At 41.3% G+C, this 27,143-nt stretch overlaps 1 protein-coding gene across 1 annotated transcript in view; it reads left to right on the forward strand.

Moving 5' to 3' along the window:
• The window catches only part of LOC147021817 (receptor tyrosine-protein kinase erbB-4-like), a 504,112-nt gene that overhangs the window by 306,775 nt on the left and 170,194 nt on the right, over positions 1–27,143 (forward strand). The window contains exons 15-16 of the mRNA XM_085892208.1: positions 11,064–11,221; positions 24,149–24,190. Coding sequence (XP_085748334.1) covers positions 11,064–11,221; positions 24,149–24,190 — 200 coding nt within the window. The remainder of the gene's footprint in view (positions 1–11,063; positions 11,222–24,148; positions 24,191–27,143) is intronic.

Consider the following 27,143-nt stretch of genomic DNA (forward strand, 5'->3'; position numbering starts at 1 on the left):
AATCAACACTGGAATAGCTTCAGACAAGAATGTGAAAGTCCTTGAGTGGCCCAGCCAAAGCGAAGACTTGAATCCCATTGAGAATCTGTGGACAGATTTGAAGATTGCTGTTTACCGACACTCCCCATCCAACTTGACAGAGCTTGAGCAAATCTGCAAAGAAGAATTTGAGAAAATCCCCAAATTCAGATGTGCAAAGCTGATACAAACATACCCAAGAAGACGTGAAGCTGCATTCACTGCCAAAGGCGCTTCCACGAAGTATTGAGTCAGGGTATTGACTTTGATTGGTGAATACTTATGTAAATTAGATATTTCTGTATTTCATTTTCAATCGATTTGTAAAAAAAAATTAAAAACATGTTTTCACTTTGTCATAATGGGGTATTTTGTGGAGATCGGTGACAATTAAAAAAAAATCTAATCCATTTTAATTTCAGGCTGTAATGTAACAAAATGTGAAAAAGTCGAAGGGTGTGAATACTTTCTGAAGGCATTGTACATCCAGGGTGCTTGTTCAAACCTACCCACCAATTAGTTGGTCCACTCAAGCAATGGCTCGTGTAAACCAACCAAAGACAGCCCACATACAAATGCATGTTTAAATGTTCAGTCCACCTACAAGCTGACAGTGCAACTGGCATGAACAGGTCTGAAATAAATTAATAACACTATAAAATCAAATCTCATCTGCTGGTCATCTAAAACCTCTCTTGCACGGCCTAATTATGTAAAATATATGTTTTTAATCAAACTGGCAAAGAATCTGTCTTGACGGACGTGTTAATTTCCCCACTTTTATGATGTCCAGTTTATTTGATTGACATGCAGTAAGTTTTCCACCAGATGGCGCTATACAATACACATTTATATTGTGAACATTGCAGTCTTCTTCCATCCTGAACCCATGGGACTGATTTCATTTACCCCCTAAAAATATCTCTTTTATATATTTTTGGTCTACAATCTAAGGTTTATACAATCTAAAGTCTTTTGCACTCTAAAGCAGGTTATCCTCAAGGATTTTTCTGTATTTGGCTGCATTCATTGTTATATATATATATATATATATATATATATATATATATATATATATATATATATATATATATATATATATATATATATATATATATATATATATATATATCGTTTTTGTGCACCCCATGAGTACATCTACCAGTTTTCAAGTCATTCCATCCAATGGTTCAGTTTTTGTAATATTCCCACTTTTTAATTTTTTTATTTTTTTTATTTTTATTTTTACCGCTTGAATCCTTCCTGTGCAGACCCAGAGTACAACCACCAGTTTTCAACTCATTCCGTCCAATGGTGTAGGAATGCATAGAAGTCAAACGAACAACCAAACAAGCAGTCATTGACCGGTACTTTGAAATCAATCATGACAAGCTTGGCATTTGGACCTCAAAAACAATAGCTTTCTAACTTTTGATTGGTGAACCAATTCAGTGAACCAATGTGCAAATTATCTTCAAATTTCAAGTCAATCAGATGAAAAATGATGATTTTATGTGACCTTGACCTTCGACCTCATCTAAAAACAAGAAGGGAACTCGGTAGATTGCATACTTCTGCCCAGTAATGCCTGATCCATGAGAACATATCTGGCCCAATCCATTTTTGAAATATCATGCTATTTATCTTTTTTGTGCCCTAAATACATAAATAAATTAAGATGGAAAATAGGTAGTTGAATGCTAAAAAGGCATATAAATAAATAAATAATTCAAGGTGCAATGTAGGTCGAGGACATGGTAACGTCGATAAATAAATAAATAAATAAATAATTGAAGTTGTTACAATGATTGTAGATTGGTAAAAGGTGTATAAGTAAATAATTTTAGGTGGTATGGAGGTTGTGGTTATGGTAAAGTGCATAAAAACTAGAAGGGCACTCGGAAGAGCACATACCTCCGCAACATAATTCCTGATCCACGAGAACATATCAGGCCCAATACATTTTTGAAATATCATGCTATTCAGTACTATATCGTTTTTGGCCCTATCTCTCAATGGTGAAGAATCACTTAAGAAACTCTAGTAGTCAGATCCGGATTTGGATCATCACTAAACTCGAAAAAATTCATCGTGATCACACAACCAACCTGTCCACCAAGTTTCACCGAATCCATCCACAACTGGCCCTCTCAATAGTGATGAATGACTAAAAAATTATCGTCTCAGATCCAGATCCAATAACAAATTCTTGGATTCAGATCGGGATCTTCACCAAAATCTAATCAGTTTATCCTTTTCACACACCGAACCTGTCCAGCAAATTTCATCCGGATCTGTCCACAACTTTTTAAGATATCCTATGCACAGACAAACAGACAGAAAGGGGTGAAAACATAACTTCCTTCACCTTCAGTAGTGAAGGTAAATATCATGCTGTATATCGTTTATGAGCCCCATCTCCCAATGGTGAAGAATCAGTTTTAAAATTCCAGTAGTCGCATCCGGATTCGGATCTTCACCAAAATCGAATCAATTTGTCATGGTCACACAGCCAACCTGTCCACCAAGTTTCGTCCAAATCCGTAAACAACTTTTTTGAGATATCGTTTTATATATTAGTTTAGCCCCATCTCTAAAATGGTGAACAATCCCTGAAAAAATTATTGTCACCAGATCCGGATCCAGATATGCACTAAAGTCTAAAAAGTTCGTCCATGTCACACATTGAACCTGTCCAGAAAATTTTATCTGGATCCGTCGACAACTTTTTGAGATATCCTGCACGCAGACAAACAAACAAACAAATGAAAAATCGCTCTGAGAGTGACAACTTGGCAAAACAGCACAAAGTAGAATGGCACTCGGTTGAGCGCATACCTCTGCTATGTGGAACAGTTCACATTTTGTATCCCACTGATGGACTGGATTCGAACCAAAATCCAATCCGCTTGTTCTTGTCACCTATTCAACTCATCCACCTTGTTTTGTCATAACTCATCCACAACTTTTTGAGACATAGTAATATATTAAGTTTTTGGCCCTATCTATCAATTTTAGAAATTCGGCCTGTGTCGACCTTTTGACCTTTAAATTAATTGGTAGTTGAATTCAGCAAACTGACATGAAAATGCTCTTCAAATTTCAAGTCAATCGGATGAAAATTGAGGATTTTAGAAAATTTGGCCGATGTTGACCTTTTGGTCTATGTTGAACTTTTGGCCTCTGGTAACCTCAAAATTAATAAGCGCTTGAATTCAGTGACCTGACATGAAAATGCTCTTCAAATTTCAAGTCAATCGGATGAAAATTGAGGATTTTAGAAAATTTGGCCCAAATTGTCCTTTTAGCCAATGTTGATCTCAAACTTAATAGGAGTTTGAATTCAGCGGCATGATATGCAAATGGTCTTCAAATTTGAAGTCAATCTGATGAAAATTGACAATTTTAGAAACAATTAAATAATTTGGCCTATTTTGGGTTGACATTATGGCTGATGTTGACGTTTCGACCTCAGATAACCTCAAAAGTAATAGGTGTTTAAATTCATTGACCTGAAATGCAAATCCTGTTCAAATTTCAAGTCAATCAATTTAAATTTGAGGATTTCAGAAAATTTGGCTCAAATTGGCCTCTTGGCCGATGTAGACCTTTTTGGTCGACCAAATTTTATGAAGCATCAAATTGCTACGGTCGCAGGGTCGGTGACATTATTCTCTGAAATTTTCAGAAAGATCGGTTGAGCGGTTTGGCCCTGAGGTGAGCGGACAGACAAACAAACACACAAACAAACAAACAAACAAACAAACAGACAAACAAACGAATGCAGGCGATCAACATACTTGTCATGTTTTTTTTTTTTTTTTGCCAAGTAACAAACAAACACACAAACAAGAAAAATACGTCATGCAGAGCAAGATACTTTCAAAATCCATTAATCAAATTTGACCTCAAAAATATTTGGTGGTTGAATTCAGTGACCTGAAATGTAAATCCTCTACAAATTTCAAGTCAATCAGATGAAAATTGAGGATTTCAGAAATCTCACCAAAGTTGTTGACCTTTGGCCTACATTGACCTTTTGACCTTTTAAACAATAGACTTCTTCCTTATGACAAACTGTATCACGTGGTGAAGTTTCGTGTAGATCAGTTTGAAATTGTTTCCTGTCGGTGACAAACAGACAAACAGACAGAACAACAAAATCGACTGACCAATATACTTGAAAAATCTTCGATTTTGCAAGTAACAAACAAATGGAGGCGATCAACATACTTGTCAAAAACCATTTTTTTTTTCCCAAGTATCAGACAGACAGAAAGGGGTGAAAACATAACCTCCTTCACCTTCAGTGGCAGAGGGAACAATCGGCTTCAGTGATAAAATATACAAACCCTGTTCAAATTTTTAATCAATCAGATCAAAATTGATTTTATGAGACCTTGACCTCTTGACCTAAAGAACAATATCCTTATAGATTTTGATTGTTAAACCAATTCAGTGAACCAATATGCAAGCACTCTTCAAATTTCAAGTCAATCGATGAAAATTAACGATTTTATGTAGCCTTGACCTTTGACCTTTTTCACCTGAAAAACAATAGGCTTGTAGCTTTTGATTTGTAAACCAATACAGTTCAGGAAGAATTCAGTACGTATTCAGGAATACCTCCGTATGTTCGTAAAAATAGCTGCCAGAGTCAAATTCAAAACGATTAGTGGCAATTTCTTCAATTGTACTGTCACAGTGGACGATATTGAAACGTGCATTTCATACTTTTGTTGTTACTTTCATTCTTATTCTTTAAAAAGGACATCAACTTCATGTGAGGCTGTGAACACTATTCGTAACTGCTAAAAGCGTTTGGCCAAGCTTTCCCATTCAGCATATTTGCTGTTCTTTTGTAGGCTAACCAGGATTTCTTTGAGGTCAGTGCCTCTCACGACTCCAATACAGCCATCGAATGACATAAGCATAAACATTATTTCTGGGCTCAAAATTTGGTGTTTCCATCAATTTGGGTTACATAACTTCGATCCATTTCCATCAATCTGGCCACTTCACCTTGTGAATAACCTTGTTGAGATACATATTGGCAACGAGATGGATGAAGGTCTGGTCATGTTTCAGGAACTATTCTGCATGCAGCATGGTGGCCAACACTGTGTATCTGACAAGTTTTAGCGATGGAGGTCATAACCAGTTTACCTTGTGATAGACTAGCCGTGTCCACCCGTCGCTTCGTTGATGGATTTAATTACTTAAGCTGACAGGATGCAGCAGTTCACAAACATTTTGCATAGTTATCTGTGAGTCTCAGTGAGAATGTAAAATGAAGTGAAAGACGTGAAAAAAGGAGCATTTATAACACGTAGTTGTTGCTGTTGTTTCAATTGTTTTATTCTTTTGTCGTGGCTGTGGTTGTCTGTGTCCTTTTTCCACGTATGATTATCTACTTTCTTATTGCTTTGAGAAGTGTAACACATATATATATATATATATATATATATATATATATATATATATATATATATATATATATATATATATATATATATATATATATATATATATATATATATATACATACATATCAGCGCGCACACACACACACACACACACACACACACACACACACACACACACACACACACACACACACTCATAAAAGGCTGTGTGTGTGTGTGTGTGTGTGTGTGTGTGTGTGTGTGTGTGTGTGTGTGTGTGTGTGTGTGTGTGTGTGTGTGTGAGTGCATCTCCTCCATAATTACAAAACTATAAAACATAGCAGCCTGAAACTTTGCAGGCATACAAAGACAGCTCCAAGGAAATGCAAGAGTGAAAATTGGGTGTTTGAGTTCATTAAAACACTCCTTTTGAAGGTAATTAACGGCCTTAATTAATTATATCTTTCATCAGATGAGCCTCGGCCACCTCGCTGTCTGGGGTCTTAAGGCGTTTCCTGGGTAACCTCACTGGGGTCTGAAACCGCCATATTATTTGACCTGCTCAACCATGCTTTGACTTGAAACATGCTGCAACGATTTCTTAAGGATAAAATTTTTTTTCACTTTCCTCACTCATATTATCAAATGCCTGTTCATCAAAGCTACGAATCGCTGTATACATTGCAATGCTTGTAAATGCCTGGAGACGCCAGTGTTTGTGCCTTTATTTCATTTTGCGCATATGCATAACTGAGGGAATCTCTTAAACTAACCAGAATTACGAAATGTAAGCTCCAGATTTGAAAGTATCAACAGTTTAGACTCCCCCAAAAATGTGTTGATTTGTCCAATTCGGACATTGCTCGGGCGTTTCCTGGTGCATTGTTGAACTGACGACAATTGGGAATTACTTGTCAAGCCAGGCGTTCCGTTGGAGTGCTTAAGCCACTTACTGAGCTGTACTGTACAGTTCGTGTTCTGATCAGAATGTCCAGTTGACAGTGACTACAAGGTAGAGGTACGTATACAGCACACACGGACGTGGTACATTTGGGTAGATTTGGATCTTTACGGACTCTCCGCGGGTGTGTGGACATTCCGTGCCTCTTACGGGTGCCGTGGTGGCGAAGTTTCATCCCGTATCTAATGGAGGTTCCTTCAGGTTTTCCTTTGTCCACGCGCCTGTTTTACAGCATTTGATTATCGGGTTTTCTTTACAAAGGTTAAATGTTTCTCTTTGTGAGTTTCAAAGCAAAATCTATTTGATAACACCCGATTTCTGAGCCATTTGCCGAATCCACGTATTTTCTAAATTACCGAGACAATTTTTTTTTCCACCCGTCACATGCAGCTGTTTATAAAGAATAATGTTTGTGAATATCTACCTGAAATGTCGATATAAATGTTACGTTGTTTTTTTTGGTGAAACCTACTCAAGGTTTCTGGTTTGTATACAGTACGTTGTGCGTGCACGCGTGCGTTTCGTTAATTGGTATCTACATATGTGGGTTTCAGAATGTGGAATGGAGTCCTCCCAGGGCAGGCTCAAAGCATCCACCTTCATTTCAGTAAGGGGTCACGATTCATGGACCAAGCCGTGAAGTTTTCTGTTCTCAAAGTTTTGTGCCGAGGATTCTCTCTTCAGGATGGTCGCTGAGCCCGACAGCTTCCAAGTGCAGTTTGTTTGTTATAATATTCCCAGAGATGGTTTTTAGCTCACCTGTAAAGTAGTTCCGGGAAGCTTACAAGATGGCGCTTCGTCCGTCAGTCCGTCCGTCCACAAATACTTGCAACTTCTTCTCAGAAACTACACATACGATTTCAATAGAATTGAACCACAACCTTCATCATACATGATGGCATAAAAAATAAATGGGGTCTGAATAGGTCTACAGAGGGAGTTTATGGGGGGGAGGGTGGAGGGGGAGTGGGCTGCCTCCCCAAAGAGGTATTTGCTCTCTTCTCAAACGATACACACAATTCCGATGAAAATTCATATCAAGACAAGCTTCATCACCTATGATGTACCAAGGTTTGTTCATGACATGAGAGAAATATGGTTTTGGGGGAGTTAGGGGGGTTGCCCCCCCCCAAATATGTATTTGCTTTCTTTTTTAAAACCACAAGCACAATTTCGATGAAACTTGACCACAACCTTTATCACCCGTGATGTACCAAGGTGCGTTCATGGAATTGAAAAAACAAGATCCATAAGTATTTACTTTCTTCTCCTTATATATTTTATGAGTCATCCATGCCTACCAGTGGTTGTCTGGTTATCTTCTCCAGCCACTACCAAGTGAGTGCCCAGGGGTATTGCCCCTATCTTTAATATCTCTGTGAGGTTCTTTGTCATCATTCCTGTAAGTACAGCTGTCACTGATACAACTTTGGCATTCTTTAGCTCCCAGGATCTTCTCACTTCATTCTTGACGTCTCAGTGTTTGGTCATTTTCTTGATTTCTGCATTGTTTAGCCCAAAATCACTGGTATCAACACCTAAATCAGCAATGCTTTCTTCTCTTTTTTTGTACCTAAGTATGATATCTGATCGCAATGCTTGGTTTTCAATGTTCATGCTGGATTGGATCATTAGGTCTTATGTGAGCGGTACTTCCATGTTTTCAGTGATTACTTTTGGTTCATGTTCCCACAAATTTTCTGGAACTAGAACATCAAAGTTTTTGCAGATGTGTCAGCGGATTGCATTATAAACTCTGTTGCGTCATTGTGTGAACAGCTGTTCTGACATGACTTTTTTTTTGTGTGTGTTCAGTCATTAAGCACAACAAATCATTCTCTTTACGAAACCCACCTCCACCCCTCTCTTTTCCTCTCTCTCTCTCTCTCTCTCTCTCTCTCTCTCTCTCTCTCTCTCTCTCTCTCTCTCTCTCTCTCTCTCTCTCTCTCTCTCTCTCTCTCTCTCTCTCTCTCTCTTTCTCTCTTTCTCTCTTTCTCTCTTTCTCTCTTTCTCTCTTTCTCTCTTTCTCTCTTTCTCTCTTTCTCTCTTTCTCTCTTTCTCTCTTTCTCTCTTTCTCTCTTTCTCTATTTCTCTCTTTCTCTCTTTCTCTCTTTCTCTCTTTCTCTCTTTCTCTCTTTCTCTCTTTCTCTCTTTCTCTCTTTCTCTCTTTCTCTCACTCCCTCCTCACATCCCTCTCTCCCTCCCGTGGTATAGCAACATTTGGTGAGGCACAGCTCTCCCCATCTCCCCGCTCTCCTTCCTCTCTCTTCCCCCCTTCCTAGCTTCTCCCTCCTTCCTCTTCTCTCCTCTCTCCCTCTCTCTCTCTCCCATCATTGCTCTCTCAACCCCTCTTCTTCATACCCACTGTCAGCGAAGTGATGGGTTGTATTTGCTTGTATATAAACAGTATGTACAGCACATGCTTGCAAGCCACATTGGTATGCATTACTGTCTGCACTGTCACTGTTGATTCACCAATAAGTGATGAAACCAGCCTGGTAGCTGAGGTGGTGTGTAGCATTGTGATTCTCATGTTTGTACAATGTGTGAACGTCTTCATAGTTGTTGAGGAACTGTGGGAAGGGTTCGAAACAGCAAAGCACTTACCTTGTGTAGGTCCTTTTGGGTTGCTTTATGCAGCTTCTTCAGCTGGAGGAGTGTGAGAGGGGTCAATTGTTTATATAATCCTAGCCACCTGGGTTTAATTGATTAGGTGAGAGCAGATTGGCCATTCCCTCCATATTCACTGGTGAAAGACGTGGGTGGGTCTTTCTATATATATATATATATATATATATATATATATATATATATATATATATATATATATATATATATATATATATATATATATATATATATATATATATATATATATATATATATATATATATATATATATATATATATATATATTTGTTTATATATTTGTTTATAGAACATACGAGTTGGGTATGAGGTTGCAGTTGTAGTCGCGAGAGTAACGTGACTGGGACGGAGGACATTGCTTCGCTATCCTCTAAGCATGACGAAATAATTGCATGATTCTCGTATACATACATCAAAGAAGCTACACCGCGGTTTGGGAGGCCTGACGTCGAATATCCCCTCACAAATTACCTGGCGTACATTTACCGCTGCGAGAGAGCAGCTCGGCACCATTTTTTGGGGTGAGGTTACCCGTGCAGTGACGACGCGGTCTGAGCACACTTCCTCAGCAAAAAGCTCACCTGGACTCGGCTAAGTGAAGGAACGAAAAGGGATTTCTTTATTTTATGTGACCCCTTGTCTGTATACGTGTCTGAGTGCGGGGGCGCCTCGAATAGGAATTTAAGCTGTAGATTTAGGTAATCTCACATCTTGATACATTTTCATTATAATTGTTGATTTTCTGTTTAATAAATAATTATTTATTTAATTTGCTTGTATCCTTGTATCTGTTGTGGGTTCGAGAGTAAAACCCCTGTGCTGTGCTACCGCTCTGGTGAAGCATCGAGCATTTCCTTCTCGCGCGTGGCATTAATCTCTGTGAATCTCGTCTGTAAGCCTCCAAGGGAGAACTGTTTGGCCATCCATCCAGGTAGGGGCTAACCCTCTGGACACGACAGTATTTTTCCTCATCTCATGTCGTCAGCTGCCATTTTGTTTTACACTATGCAGGATTTAACATGTGATTTGACAGTAGTGCGTTCATGCAAGACTGAGTTTTGACCGACGTTATGAAAATGTGGAAATATTTGGAATGTGTGACCCTTCCTTCGACAACAAAAAGACAAATGAAGAAAAAGATATTTAAATCCTGAAATTATGAGCTCAGCAACCAGGGAAGGAAAAGTATTGAGACATCAGCATTAGCATCACCTAAAATATGACCTGCGTAGCTGGTGCTATATACTTTGCCTCTCGAAAAAAAATGTCAAAAGGCACCACCAGAGTGGCATCATGCAGATTCAGATTCACTGCTGGGGGTAGGAAACGACAACAAATACCAAAAATCGTGGTATTAACCATCGTGCAAGGTTCAATTGAAAATCCCTGCTTATCATCTGGACTGTTGGGTTCATTTTCCAATTGGCCTTCAGATATAGCAGATTAATCAAGACTAACTGTGTAAAGTAACAATAGTATCAGTGCTTGTCAATGTCAATTCTGTACTTGCATCATTTCTGGGATGATATTTTTTCATAAAGTTAACAACTTTAAGCCTGGTGTGTGTGTGTGTGTGTGTGTGTGTGTGTGTGTGTGTGTGTGTGTGTGTGTGTGTGTGTGTGTGTGTGTGTGTGCATGTTCAGACTGTATTTATGAAAGTTGCTAATTTAAGAGTTCACAGTTAGAATATCGTCCAGCTGTGCTACCCTCAGCTCTAATAAGCTGGTTGTGTGCCTAAAGCATTACAAGCAGCCAGGTCACCATGGTTGCATGACAGCTGAATTACATGTCAGGAATACAATGGTACTCTTGGAGCACATGACGACATGTCTGCTCTTTCCTAAATCATATTACCAGGTAACACTAATTAACACCATTGCTCAACATATTTCACAACATACCTTCCAGTAGTTGTGTTTTGAAATGATTACATTGAACTAGTTACACGACTTGTACAACCATTTTTTGTTGAAGTGAAACTCATTGTTTCCTCATCACTGCTGGGTCTTCTAATGTTTGCATTCTTGTAGGGTCCTGAACGCTGCACAATGTGCGTCCATTTCAAGGACGGGCCACGCTGTGTCGCCTCGTGCCCGGTGGGTTTGGAGAGTGAAAACAACGAAGTCATCTCCAAGTTCCATGACAAGAATAACGTCTGTCAGCGGTGCCACAAAAATTGCCTTCACCGGTATGAGTCCGTCTGGGTGTGAGGCCTCGTGTCTCACCCTTTGTCGAGGCTGTCCACACCAAGGGAATATTTCACAGTAATATTATCTGAGAGGATGACACACAGCTGAGACTAATTTAGAACTGCCTTGGATGTGGAGGAGGAAGTCAGGTCGATATATTTATTGCTATTGAATTACTCCAACTTTACGAGTCACTCCAACCAATTTGTCATAATGATTCGGAGCCAGGAAATGATATGCTTACCAGCCTTGGATGTGCATAATGCAAGCAGAATCTATTTAATTATTTCACTGGAATAATACCGGAGAAATTGTTTAGGCAATAGGGAGGAATTGATTTTGCTGACCAGTCAAATACTTTTATTTACTGAAGACGTCACAAAGTGGAACCATGCGGTCTTTTCACAACCAATTCAATAGTTTCACTGAACAATGGAAAACCTTTTCTTGCAGTTGTTTTTTGGAGGGATGTTGAAAAAGTTATCCGAACGTGATACGTGTTATAGTGTTATAAGGGAGACCAATATTTTTATTTTTCAGAATATTATTGTATACAAGCAAACGTACCCAGCGTTGCCGGGAAACGCTGAATCCCTCCTCCCACACCTTCCCCTGCCTCCCCCCACCCCAACCCCTCCCTTCAGACTCCTACCCCTTCCCCTCCCTCTGTTCCCCAACCCCCTCACTTCCTCTCACCCAACCCCTTCACCTCCAACCACCCCCATCCCACGCTGTACCCTTCCTCCTCACACCTCCTCCCTCCAGACTCCCACCTCCTCCAGATTTACACCCTACCCCTTCCCCTTCCCCTTCCCCTCACTTCGGACTCCCACCCACCTCTTTCCCTCCCTCCTCCTCCTCCCTCCTCCTACCCAACTCCTACCCATGCCTCCTCCTACCCCAACCCCTCCCCATGCCTCCTCCTACCCCAACCCCGACCCATGCCTCCTCCTACCCCAACCCCTACCCATGCCTCCTCCTACCCCAACCCCTACATCCTCCCTCCTTTCCTCTCCCTCCTCCAACAAACCCCTTTCCCTCCATAGGGACTCCCACCCCTTACCGACGATAACTGGTGATTTGTGTGTTTATCTATATTGTCGGACCCCAATATTCGCAGGGGAAAAATTCCCGAAAAATGCCGCAAATGTCAGCGTCCGTGAATGTCACAGACCTCGGGATTGTCCAAAGAGTATTTCCATCCACCACCTCAGCCTTTAAAGACCCCAAACACTCTTAAGACCTCCAAAGGCCCCGAAGACCTCAAAGACTCATGACTCTGAAGACCCTTAAGATGACCTCGACCCTGAAAAGTCCTAAGACCCCCAAGACCCCAAAGACCCTTTAAGGGTCTTAAAGTTTAAGACCCAAAAGACTTCAAAGACCCTTTCAACCCCAAAGACCCATAAGAGATTTAAGACCTTTTGACCCTTTTGACTCCTAAGACCCATAAGACCACTTACACCCTTCAGACAGATTAGACAGCTTGGACCTTTGACAATTTAGAGCTTTAGACCACTTGGACCTTTTTGGACCATTTTTACATGTTTGAGAGTTTAGACGCTGTCGACACCAAAGATATAAACAACTATTGGAACATTCCCTTTGGAGTTTAGACCATCTTGAACCTTTTAAGCACACACCACAGAAACATCTTTAGTCTTCTTACAAAACAGACTTTTCGCTTTTCAGCAAGTAATGTGCAAACTCCACCAACCCAGATGCTGGGTACTCTGCAATCTATAATAATTAATTGGTCAGGAGGCTGCCACAGAAATTGTGAAGAGCGAATTTTTTTCTTCCTTTTTTTTTTTTCGAAGTTATCATGTACATATACACTTTGATGTACATTCTCTGAAAATTCCTTTGTGGGAGAAGGGTAGAGGTGGAAGGTGGGAGGGGAAGGGAAGTGGGGTAGGAGTAGCTGGGAGGATGGAGGTGAAGGGGTCTGGTGGAAGTCCGGAGGGAGGAGAATGCATGGGATGAGGGAGGGGAAGGAGTGGGAGGAGGAACCCAGCAATGCCCGGCAACTCTGTGCACTGCCCTCACTCCCCCACACCCCCAGGAATACCTTTGGCTATGGCTTCCCTTCCACTCCCACCTCATGATTATATGTGCACTGTACCGCCCCCCAAACAGTGATGACTCCATTTACACCTCACTGTCCGAAAACATGGACCAACTTCTATCTTCTCATCTGAACTCTCTCTTCCTCATATGTGGTGACTTAAATTGTCATCATGGCAGTTGGCTGGGTGTGGGTATCTCGCTTACCTGCCATGGCACTTCAGCAAAAGACTTCTGCAAATCATTGGGACTGACTCAATCGGTCAATTTCCCAACCCAGATCTCAACCAATGGTACTCCATCTCTTCTGGATCTGATTTTGACAAATTTCCCTGAAAATATCTGCTGTTCTTCCTTTGCTCCAATTAGTTCTTCTGACCACGTCCTTGTCAAAGTGGACATCTCTCTGACTGTTATCAGAGATCGACCTCAGCACCGTCAAGTCTGGAATTTCACTCAGGCCGACTGGCAGAGTCTCCAAGCAGCCAACACACTTCAAGACTGGTCTCCCATCGCTACTTTCTCCAACATTAACTCGTCCTGGGAATTCTTTCAAAGAAACTTGCTCTCTCTCATGCAGAGATGTATCCCCCTCTTCTTCAGTTGTCCTACCCTTCCTCCCACCCATGGTTCACTGAAGCTTGTGGCGAGGCAGTTGTCCTGAAATAACTTCCCTTTGCTTCATGGAAAGCAAACCCAACTGAGGGTAATCTCAGTTCCTTTCATCAAGCTCGGAACAAGTGTGTGTCAATCCTCAGGAGAGCCAGAAAACAACATCTTTCTAAGCTCAAGTTTGAACTCTCAAACCTCTCTCCCTCCTCCAAATCCTGGTGGCATCTCATCAAATCTGTTTCTGGTGTAAGTTCCCCCTCCATCCCCTCCCTTACCTCAAATGGCCACACTGCTGAGACCGCATGTGAAAAGGCCGAATGCCTAAACTCGGTGTTTGCATCAAAATCTTGTGTCCGAAACCCATCGGTTTCTGTACCCACCTTACCCATTTGCACACGACTGTCCCTGGACTTTGTGCCCTTTTCTTCTGACAAAGTGGAGAGCTTGCTGTCAAACCTCAACTCTGATTCTGCAACCGGTCCAGACAGCATCAGCCAACGTGTTCGAAAAATCTGCTCCTCTGCGCTTGCTCACCCGCTCTCTGTTCTCTTCACCCTCTCATTTGCTCAAGGTCATCTGCCATCTGCTTGGAAATCAGAAAACATCACTGCCCTGCACAAAGAAGGTGCAAAAACAGATCCCTGCAACTACAGACCAATCAGCCTTCTCCCAATCATCAGCAAGGTTATGGAATACATCATCACTTCAGACATCAAATCCTTCCTCTTTTCCAATGGCATGATTTCCGATCATCAATTTGGTTTCAGTCCAGGTCACTCTACTCTGGTTATGCTGCTTAAACTCTCCCAAAAATGGATGGAGGGCCTCAATGCCGGACATGAAATCACAGCCATATCCTTTGACATATCGCATGCTTGTGACATGGTCTGGTACCCTGCCCTGCTCACCAAACTCTCTTCCTATGGTATCCAAGGCCATCTCCACTCATGGCTCGCAAACTTCCTCTCCTGTCACAGCCAACGTGTGGCCCTAAATGGAGTTCTTTCATCCCCTCTTCCTGTCCAGGCTGGAGTTCCTCAAGGTAGCGTTCAGGGCCCTGTTCTTTACTGGTTTTCATCAATGATCTCTCCGACTCTCTGGACAATTCTCTTTATGTCTTTGCTGATGACTCCACTCTCTGCCATACGCTCAGTCATCCCTCAGACCAGCAAGCGGCAGCTTCTTCGCTCACTGCAGATCTGGCTAAAATCACAAACTGGTCCAACACACGAAACATGTCTTTCAATCCGGACAAATCTCACACTCTCACTATGTCTCTCCGAAAGGACCGTTTGGAAAACATCCCCATCTACTTTCCCAACAATCCTCTGGAAGAAGTCCTTTCTTTCAAGTTTCTGGGTCTCACTATCTGCAATGGTATTTCCTGAGAAAACCACATTTCATACCTGGCCTCCAAAGCCAGTCGCCGACTGGGAATCCTCCGTCGTGCAAAGTCCTTCCTCGGCCCACCTGAGCTCCGGACCACATACAAAGCTTTCGTCTGCAGCCTGATATGATGAAGTACTGCTCTCCCCTTTGGGCTGGTGCTCCTGCCTCTCACCTTTCTCTGCTTCACGCAGTGGAAACCAAGGCATTTCGGATCATTGGTATCTCCCACGATGAGTTTGAGTCTTTGGGCCTTTCACTCTCTCACCGCAGACAGGTCAGTGGTCTTACTGTCTTCTGTAGTCTCCTCTCCAGTCTCGTCCACGGGCAGGAAAGACGAACAGGTGATGAGGCAGATGACGAAACACCCGGGAACGACGATGAACACATATGGGCATGGCGACAAAGACCGATGAGCAGGAACCAAGGATGATGGAGCCGGCACAAGGCAAAGACAGGAACATGAGAAGGCAATCAGGCAGGCAACACAGTATAAAAAAACAGGTACCTCCTCAAGGTCATACACCAACTTTCTTGGCGCAATCCCAATTCTACTCTCACTCTCGTTAGCTTTGCAAAACCGCAAGACAATTTGAAAAACTTTGTCCTCTCAGGGGCAATGAAACTCCGCCCTTTGGAAGGCAATCCAAGCTCCACCCATCTTGCTTTGCTTCGGCCTCACCTCGGCGTCTCACCTGGGGGATGACAAGGGGGTTGCAGGTTCGATTCCTTACGTTAAACACTAACTAATTATTACCATGCAACATCCCCCGTAGGGTGCACATTAAAACAAGACAATCCTTGAGCAAAACCCTAATTATTACCATGCACCATACCCCATATGGTGCACATTCAAACAAGACAATCCTTCAGCTAACGTTTCCCTCTTTACTTACATCGAGATGGGCTAACTTCTCGCACACGGACCATACTACTCGATACATTTCTATCTGATCTAAGGTAATATCTAACCCCCTACAGACGTAACAGTATACAATACAATATATATATATATATATATATATATATATATATATATATATATATATATATATATATATATATATATATATATATATATATATAGTGGTTTTCGCCGGCGCGTCGCCACGAGCACGACCCTCGATGGAGCAGTGGGGCCGTCTCGGCTCGATCGCCGGCCCGGAGAAGTCCAGGGTCGGCGGGTCCTGGTTATTTTGGACCGAAATACACCAATGGGTAGATCACGTGGGGTAGGGTTAATTGCCAACTTCAACTTACCTAAGTACCCACGTGATCCAGCTATCAGAGTACTTCACCCTCGGCGGAACTCGTACGGAAGCGAGCCGCTTAAGTGAGCCCGTTCCGTGTGCGATGCCGAGCAGTTTTATAATCGGCGAATTCCGCCCGCCCGATTATCCTGTTACTCCGTTACAGCGACAATGACTGCACACTTTCCCGCACGCACGACACACCCACCCAATGCAGAAATGACACGACGAGCTGAGTACATAAAAAAAAAAAACTGGGGGTATTTATTATAATAGGCAGGGAATGAGGGAAGCACATAAGAGTAGATTTATACCGACTATCAAGCAATACACGTATGTACAGGCAAAACACTTATACAATTCACTACTTAACAGACTGGCGCCACAAACAGACACATGCACACCCCGACAGAAGTGGACCTCAACGGCCTTTATTGTGACTCTCCAGCCGAGGAGGACAGACCGGCTGTGAGCCAGGCCTGGCTGGCTACCTGGCCACAAGTGCACAGCTGGACGTCCCCTGGTCTTAAGACTGGTGTCGACGTACCAGCCAGGCGAAGGTGACGATACGAAGCTCTGGAGCCGGGACGAGGTTGTTGTAGAAGCCAAGGTGATGAACCGGGCAGAGAAGAAGCGGGAGAAGACAAGCAGGAAACGAACGATGACAAAATCTCCTCAGAACACACCTTATATCGGCCCCCTCCCGCTCAACGAATGCTTCTCTCCTCCCCACTCGCCCTCCCATTGGACCGGAGGCCCCATGTAACGCCTCGTCTGCTCCCGATTGGACAGGCACATGGTGGGCGGGGCATTCCCTCCCTTGGGTGGAGTCTCCAGCAGGAGGTGTTTGTCGCTCCGTCTTCGGCTTCACCTCAGACCGCGTGTTTAATGGCGACGGTGCTGGGTTGGTGGAAGATGCCGGCTCCCTGCCGATTGGCCACGGTGGCGTGGTGACATCACCTGGACCCACCCCTGGCACAGGAAGCTGAGCAACATGTCTCTGCAGGGCTCCGCCCACCCCTGACATCGGCCAGGGCAAGGTGAAGGAAGCGAGGGCGATGTGGTGTGGTCGGCGGTGCAGTCCGTGGTATAAAAATAATGGAAAGAAAACCTGACTATTAAAACAACTTCACAGGGAAGGAACATTTAATTACCCATTAGACTAGGGTCGGGACCCTAACTGGCAACATGTACTTACCAATATAACTGAGCTAAAGGACCTGAATGTTGAGTGCGATAGCTTTGCAAATCCGCAAATATATATATATATATATATATATATATATATATATATATATATATATATATATATATATATATATATATATATATATATATATATATATATATATATATATATATATACACACACACTTGGGATCCTAAGATTCTGAGTTCAAATCCTGCTCGGCTGTTGAATTAATACCAGGTGGGGTTGACTCTGCCTGTCATCTTTCTGAGGTCCGCAAAATGAGTGCCAGCTTGCCAGGCACTCATCCTGTGTCAGACTGGTGAGCCGTCCAGGATTGTGCCCAAGCCAAGGAGACTGCTTGAGGACGCTCAGCACAAAATATTGTCCCAATGGATGGATATGTATATATATATATATATATATATGTATATATATATATATATATATATATATATATATATATATATATATATATATATGAATATGAATATATATATATATATATATATATATATATATATATATATGTATATATATATATATATATATATATATATATATATATATATATATATATATATATATTCATCTTCTTCTTTCGGCTGCTCCCTTTAGGGGTCGCCACAGCGGATCATCCGTATGATCCGCAGAGTGATTTGGCACATGTTTTACGCCGGATGCCCTTCCTGACGCATCCCTGGTCGCCTCTTACAACACAGGGATATGGTACACCTATTTTAACCGGGGTATACACCGGCCCAGTATACTTGTAATCATTTCACCGACCTCGGAAGGATGACAGGCTGAGTCAACCCATATATATATATATATATATGTATATATATATATATATATATATATATATATATATATATATATATATATATATATATATATATATATATATATATATATATATATATGTAATCATCACGTCTGAGGATCTGTAAACTGTAAACACCGTATGTCTCAGCACCGGGACCTTTTATCCCGGAAAACGGCCAAACAGTCTCTTACTGCACCGTGTTGAAATTTTTTAACTTACGAATATCGTTCCCCAAGGATTATTCAATAAAAACCGAACCAGATAGTGGAATGCATACACAAGGCAATGGGCAGGAATATGTCTCTTATAATTATGTGGGTATTTCTTGAAAAGAAATGTGCAAGGAAGAAGGTAGACGAGATGCCATCATAAACAGTATGAACCAAGCAACCAACAGACACAGATAGGAATGAGGGGGCATGCAAACTTATGTGCAGGAAATTATAAATATACCCCGCTAAGGCAACAAGGAGGTAAGCGAGGCATTGGATAGCACAAAGCGACTGGTATATACGCGTTGTTGGTGCACAGGCAAAGTGCTTCTCGGGACGGGCAGTGTCGCAGGAACAATATGGTCGAAGACAGAAGAAAATGATGATGCGGTGAAAACCAGGAGAGGAATGATGGTGGCCAAACAGGAGTAAGGCGAGTGATGATTAATTGTTTAAAGTTCAGTTCCATCCTCCAATTATTTGTGCCTGTCCAGCTCCAGTCCCAGTGACTCTGTCAACCTCCTTCCTCCACCTCCGGTCCTGTGGCTCACCTTCCATGCTTGGGGCTGTCTTTTCCTGCCACGGGCCCTGTTATTGGTTTCTCCATCATTGTGGGAAGTCCCTACCCTTGGCTGTCCCACCCAAATGGTGGCCCCAAGGAAAAACAAACAGTCTTCGAGTCTTCTTACAGGCTCCACAGCTTAGACGCATTAAAGGGAAAGACAATGAAATTGGATACTCTGTGAAGATCTCAGTAACTTGGGGATTATTCCTGCAGTCTGTTGGAAAGTATTACTGAAAGCAATCTCTTTTTTTTTTTGGATTTCTGAATGCTACTCCTGGCTGTGAAAATGTGTTTTTTTGTTGTGTGTTTTGTGTTGGATAAGAAAGTTTTCTTTCTGTTCAAACTTTCTTCCTTGAAGAGGGAGAGTGTTGCAAATCAGTATAACATTTAATTGTGCTTTGACGAAGGCTATATTGGCTGTTAAATTTCCTGTTAAGTAACAGCAACAACAACAACAACAACAACACAAGGAAAGAGGCAGAGTTTGAGAAGGAGAGGGAGAGAAGGATGACAATGAGAGAAAGGTGTAGATACGTTCTCTTGAGCTGCAATACTGTTTCAAGCAACAAATATCATTTTATGACCAGCATCCCCAGAGAAGAAGGAATCGGGGAGGGGGTGGGGGGTCTTCTGCATGCGAACCTGAGAAGGTTCAGTGATTGACTCACCTATTCCCTGATCACGATGGACTCACTTCAACCTGCTGTACATTTGGTCTGTGGAGATACATCTTCACTACTTGTATCATACCCTGTGTGGTATTCTTCACTGAACTCCCTTTATTCCTTGATTATCTCGGTGACAATTTCACAGCTGCTCCTTGTGTACCCTCATTGGCATCATTTTGGGTGGGTTGCACGCCGTTTTCAGGGGGAGTTAGGAGGTTTGGGGGAACACTGCTGGTTAAATGGCGAGTGCCCTCAGAGCTCTTTCATCCCTCTGGCCTAACCTTCCCTTCAAGTAACATATCGCCCTTTACAGCTTGGAGTTCCCGTCTTCATCAACTGTGATACAGCTTTACCTGTGGACTTGAGTTCTTCTCCATGCTTCAGTGATAAGAGGACTTCACTTTCTGAGGACTTGTAAAAGTTGACTGTCCAGTCGGCATCATCCTGTGCGCCCCCCTCTGGACTCGATCCTTTCAACCGACACCGCCGACCTTTCACCCGTTTATAACCTGCTGGGGTTTACTGTACGAACTGTTTGCTTGAGTGAAGTTGCCACATCGAGAGTCATGTGTTAACTTGTGGATGTATTGTTGTCTGTGATGTTTGTACTTATGTAATTAGGAGATTCTGAGGAACGTCATTCAGTGTTCCATTTATTTACCGTCACCAAAGGAGAGGGTATTGTGTTTGGGTCCATTTTGTCTGTCTGTCTGTCTGTCTGTCTGTTTGTTTGTTTGTTACTTAGCAAATTATTATTATTTTTTGACAAGTATGTTGATCGTCTCCGTTTGTTTGTGCGTGCGGGCATGCATGCGTGCGTGCGTGTGTTTGTCTGTCCGCTCGCCTCCAGCCCAAACCGCGAGTCCAATCGTTCTGAATTTTTCAAAGATTAATGGCACCGCCCTTGCCACAGTCCCACATTTGAGATTCGTAATATTCGGTCAACTAAAAAGGTCGACATTGGCCAGTAGGCCAATTTGAGCTGGATTTTCTAAAATCCTCAAATTTCATCTGATATACTTGAAATTTGAAGACCATTTGAATATAAGGTCGATGAACTCAAACACCTATTATTTTTGAGGCCACGGTAGACCAAAAGGTCAACATAGGCCAAATTTCTAAAATCCTCAATTTTCATCCGATTGACCTGAAATTTAAACAGGATTTGCATATCAGGTCATTGAATTCAACCACCTATTACTTTTGAGGTCAAAAGGTCAACATAGGCCATACAGTCAATACAAAATCAGCTATATTTTTTAATTGTTTCTAAAATTGTCAATGTTCATCCGATTGACTTGAAATTTGAAGACCATTTGCAAATCAGGTTTCTGAATTCAAACACCTATTAATTTTGAGATCAACATCGGCCAAAAGGCCAAATTTTCTAAAATCCTCAATTTTCATCCAATTGACTTAAAATTTGAACATCCTTTGCATATGAGGTCGATGAACTCAAACACCTATTACTTTTGAGGTCTCCATAGACTAAAAGGTCAACATTGGGCAGATTTCTAAAATCCTCAATTTTCATCAGATTGACCTGAAATTTGAAGAGCATTTGCATATCAGGTCAACAGATTCAAACTCTGATTACCTTTGAGGTTATCATAGAACTAAAGTTCAACATTTGCCAGAAAGAAGGTCAACCCAAAATAGACCAATTTTTTTTAATCGTTTCTAAAATTGTCAATTTTCATCCGATTGACTTGAAATTTGAAGACCATTTGCATATCATGCCGCTGAATTTGAGATCAACCACCTATTAAACTTGAGATCAACATCAGCTAAAAGGCCACTTTGAGCCAATTTCGGCCAGATTTTCTAAAATCCTCAAGTTTCATCCGATTGACTTGAAATTTTAAGACCATTTGCTTATCAGGTCAGCAAATTCAACTACGTGTTAATTTTGAGGTAAACATAGGCCAAAAGGTCAACATAGACCAAAAGGTCAACATTGGCCAATTTACTAAAATCCTCAATTTTAATTCAATTAACCTGAAATTTGAACAGTGTTTGCATCTCAGTTCACGGAATTCAACCACCTACTAATTTTGAGGTAAACACAGGCTAAAAGGTCGATATAGGCCAACAGGCCAATTTGGGCCAAATTTTCAAAAATCCTCAATTTTCATCTGATTGACTTGAAATTTGAACAGGATTTGCATATCAGGTCAGTGAATTCAATAACCCTTTACTTTGGAGGTTATCTTTGGTCAAAATGTCAACATAGGCCATAAGGTCAACTTAAAATATGCCAAATTTTTAATTGTTTCTAAAATCCTCAATTTTATCCGATTGCGTTGAAATTTGAAGAACATTTGCAGATGAAGTTGTTGAACTAAACCATATATTAATTTTGTGGTCAACATAGGCCAAAATTTTAAAATCCTCAATTTTCATCAGACTGACTTGAAATTTGAAGAGCATTTTCATATTAGGTCACCAAATTCAACCAGCTATTAATTTTGAGGTAAATTCGACCAAAAGGTCAACACAGACATAAATCTCAACAGAGGCCAGCTTTCTAAAATCTTCAATTTTAATCCAATTAACTTGAAATTTGAAGAGCATTTGCATATCAGGTCACTGATATTTTACCACCTACTAATTTTGAGGTAAACACCTACCAAAATGTCTACATAGGCCAATTTGGGACAAATTTTCTAAAATCCTCAATTTTCACCTGATTGACTTGAAATTTGAAGAGCATTTTCATGTCAGGTCGCTGAATTCAATTACCAATTAATATGAAGATCAAAAGCATCTCCATATAATATTCTCTTCTGGCTTGCCTCATTATTTTTATTTTCTAGTCTGTTTACTGTTATCCTGATCCAATTCCAATTATATTTCTGTTGTTTCACACATAATAAAAGATGTAACAAAAATTTGTGTGTGAGTACTCTCAAAGCACACCAACTTCAACAAAATATTGAAAGAAATCCAAAGCCTTCATCTTAAATTTCAACCACATGGTGGCCTTCATCAGCAACTGTGTAACTGTGTTTGTGTGTGTGTGTGTGTGTGTTTTTTTGCATTTTTTTTCGATTTTGCAAGTAACAAGCAAACAAACAGAGAGCAGTGAAAACATAACCTCTTTCACCTTCAGTGGTGGAGGTAACTATAACGGCACTCGGTAGAGCGCATACCCCCCTCCGCCAGGCTGACCAGTCTCGATTTTGTACCCCACTGATAGGCTGAATCCAGACTGAATCACCAGAATCAAATCGATTCATCCTTGTCACATACCCAACCTGTTCACCAAATTTCGTTTGAATCAGTTCATAACATTTTGAGATTTTGTACTTTGCATCGTTTTTGGCCCCATCTCTGAATGGTGATGAATCATTTAAAGAATTCTCGGATCTGGATCTCGATCTTCACCCAAATCGAATCAATTGCTCCTTGTCACACACCCAACCTATACACAAAGTTTTGGCCTAATAAGTGTCTAACTTATTGAGATATCCTGCTCACAGTCAAACAAACAAACAGACATACAGGGTGCAAACATAACCTCCATCCACTTTTGGTGGTGGAGGTAATAAAGGTGCAAAACCTGCAATGCAAAGTACATGTGCAGTCTTTAGTACTTTGTTCATACATTTGCAGCAGATCCTAAATTATTTGAGGTAAACTTATATTTGAGGAGAAATTATATAACGAGGAGAAATCTCCACAGGGAATAACCATGGGCTACCACCAAGAGGGACAATATGCACAATGATCACAAGTTGACATGAACACTGTAGTCTTCGACAGTGCTTGCTCCTGCCTTAATGACTTAATCAGCAGGACAACATGCATAATTTGCAACTAGTGAGGAAACAAAAAAAACGATGACTTAAAGCCAAAATATATCATGAATGTGCTGAAAATATAAAAACTCGAGTGAACACTTTACCAATCAAGCTTCAGATAACATACATTTTGACTCATGAAAATCTGCAAGTGTAAATAGTTATCTGAGACATTAGGACAGTGATTTGCAAAAACAAAACATTGATGCTCTTCAATGTGAATGTGCAAAACAAGGTATCACAAGGCCAGCAACAGCCTATGATCGGTGCAATGACATTTTAGACCTCAATGATAATTTGCAGATTGTGCTAACCTGCTGCCTTCATGTCACCTGAAATTTGCAGGTGTGATGGTCCAGATGCTGATGATTGCATACCACGCAACAGGTAATTATATATCACAAGTCATGCAATGAAATACATGTATTGTTTTTCTGTTTATTGTCTCTGTTTCTGAGGTTGGAGGCTAATCGATTCTCTCCCATAAAAAAAAAACTCAACGCGTAATTGTTGTCTGCACACGTGAAGCAAAAATCTGGGTTGAGAAATTGGTTCATTTCTGTCTGTCCATCTGTCCTTCTGTCTACAAATATCAGTTTATGATGGAGGCACAACTTCATTTCAGTTGAATGTTATATTTTGAAGATGAATCGGAAAATGAACCTGTACTGTAGTTTAACAGTACTTTGGATCTGAATTCATCCTGATCACGCATGCACAGAGGAATAAGATAAGATTTTCACACTGTCTGCCTGTCTGGCAGTCAAACAAAATTGAAACTCATTCCAAACAGTAAACCTGCTGTTTCTAAGGATGTTTATAAAGGACACAAACAACTGGCATGAATCACTAATGTAATATGTTCTGGAGGGTGATGTTATAGAGAAAATGGCTGTAAAACCATAATGTTTTTATTTATATTCCTTTCAACCTCTTTAAACCTTAAATTCTATTGAATTATATATTTGAACCCTGTATAACACAAATTGCCTTCATAATACTTCCAAGAACTATGCAATACATCAATGTTTTGCTTGGCATTTGAGACAGTACATCGTATTGGGGTGAAGATGAAGCTGCCAATGGCTGTGTATATATATATATATATATATATATATATATATATATATATATATATATATATATATATATATATATATAGTCATTAATGCCTACGTCTCCTAAACTGTGACTCAACGTTGTCTTATTACAGTGTATAAAGTGATGTATAAGCTTCGGGATAGTTTAAAACGATCTTTAACACATTGATTGCCAACTCTTATCATTCACATACACCATTCCCATTTGCAAGCCCAATATTCATCCTGTGCATATATGTCATTTTCAAATTTTACCCTTTTAAGAGCAAATCTAAGTTCATTTTTTATCCATTGCTGGGGAAATCCTACATCATGAGAAAACTTGCAGCAGACAATTCTGTATGCCAGGTACGAGCTATCTGGTAGGACGATGTTTCGCACTGGATTGACGTTGTTATTATGTCATTGCTAATGGTAGAACGTGTGCGGAGTACCACATGTTCTTTCTTTTTTGCGACTTGTCATTACCCTTCATAATGGCACGTATGAATGCAGATGAAAAGGCAAAACTTCTCATGGAGACAGATCATGATGATCATGATTATTACATTGATTGATGTTCATCAGCAGGTCGTTGTTTTTTTGTTTTTGTGTTATCTGGCATGGAAACGTATTCTGTTTTCCGTACAATAGCGTTGTCTTCTCCATGAGAATACTCGAAGTGGCAGAATCTGGTAAGCCTGTCACTACAAGTATGCTCGAAGTTGGCAGTCAACGTGTTAAAATGATTGTTTTATTCAAACTCAAAGCATCCGCTCCCCACAGAAGTAGCCAGTGGTCGATTGGGGGGGAGGGGGGGCGTGGCAGTGGGTTAATATTCATCTTCTTCTTCTTTAACAGGCAAAATTATTCCCACATTCTTGTTGGGCTGGCCATGGGAAGTTTGGTCCAATTCTTTCACGAACCAGCTGCCCAGACCTCACGTTCGACTAAGGTTAGAGCAGGAATTTGGAATTCATTCATCGCTCACATACTCTTCGTGAAGGACACTGTGGGATCTTGCACATCCACTGCTGCGATCTGCAGCTCGGAGGTTGAGGAAATTGGGAGTTCTCAGCACTTGACAGTAGCGTTGGTGCCATGTCCATGGTGCTCTGAACTTCTTTTAAGGGAATGTTTAATTCTCCAACATCCAGAAGTGGAAGAATGGTCACTGGCTCAGATGGAGATTTCTGCAAGTGTCGCCTGTTGTGGCGATATGATCTACCGTTGGCCGTGGTAACTAGGTATGATCTTGGTGTGGAAAGTTTGCTCGATACAGCTACAGGTACCCAGCCCTGTCTGGTCTTGACGTGGGCAGCATCACCTCCTTGGAGCTCGATAAGAGGTTTCACCCCTCTATCATAGAATTTGGTGTCCTGTCTCTGACGGTCCCAGAGCTGCTGACAAGCATCTGATATGACACCTGGCTGGAGGCTTTCACTCTAAACAGGTAATTTATCTCTTAGCCTCCTGTTCATCAATAGTTGAGCTAGAGAGAGTGTCACTCTGCTAATAGAAGAGTTGCAGTAGGCAAGGATTGCTAGTTGAATGTCAGTACCATCTTCATGTGCATTTCACAAAGCCTGTTTCATTGTCTGAATTGCACGCTCAGCTTGACCATTGGATTGCGAATATGTTGGGGACGAGGTTGTGAACATTATGCCTCATTCGTGTGCAAAGTCCTTAATTTCTGCGCTACCAAAGGGAACATTGTCGGCGAATATCTCTTCCGGTATGCCATGGCTTTCAATGTTGAGAAGACTGCGATAGCCGTGAGCCCATTTAGCTGTGACACCTCAGGAAATTTTGAGAAGTCGTCCACCAGGATGAGATCGTCTTTTTCACTGAAGTAAAATATATCAGCACCCAGCTTCTGCCATGGGCAATCAGGGGCACTGTGTGGGATGAGTGTCTCTTTCTGATTGGCAGGCCAAAATGTGACACAGACCACACACTCAGCAGCACGTGATTCGATGTCTCTTGACATACCTGGCCAGTACAAAATGGGTCTCGCCGGCGCCTTGCACTTTCCTGCTCTGAGATGCCCTTCGTGAATTAGAGCCAGCATGTCCTGTTGCATTGCGGCTGGAATGATGATCCACTCACTACAGAACAACAAACCTTCAGACTGATGGATGTTCTCCCGAACAGGTCAGAATGATTTCACCATCAGAGGCATTCTGGCTCGATGTGCAGGCCAGCCTTGTGTGATGGTAGTGCTGAGCTGTTGAAGTACTGGATGTCTCACGTTGCAGTAC

This window comes from Eptatretus burgeri, chromosome 8, assembly GCF_056783735.1.
Source record: "Eptatretus burgeri isolate ZD-2024b chromosome 8, Ebu_testis_v1, whole genome shotgun sequence".
Taxonomy (NCBI): domain Eukaryota; kingdom Metazoa; phylum Chordata; class Myxini; order Myxiniformes; family Myxinidae; genus Eptatretus; species Eptatretus burgeri.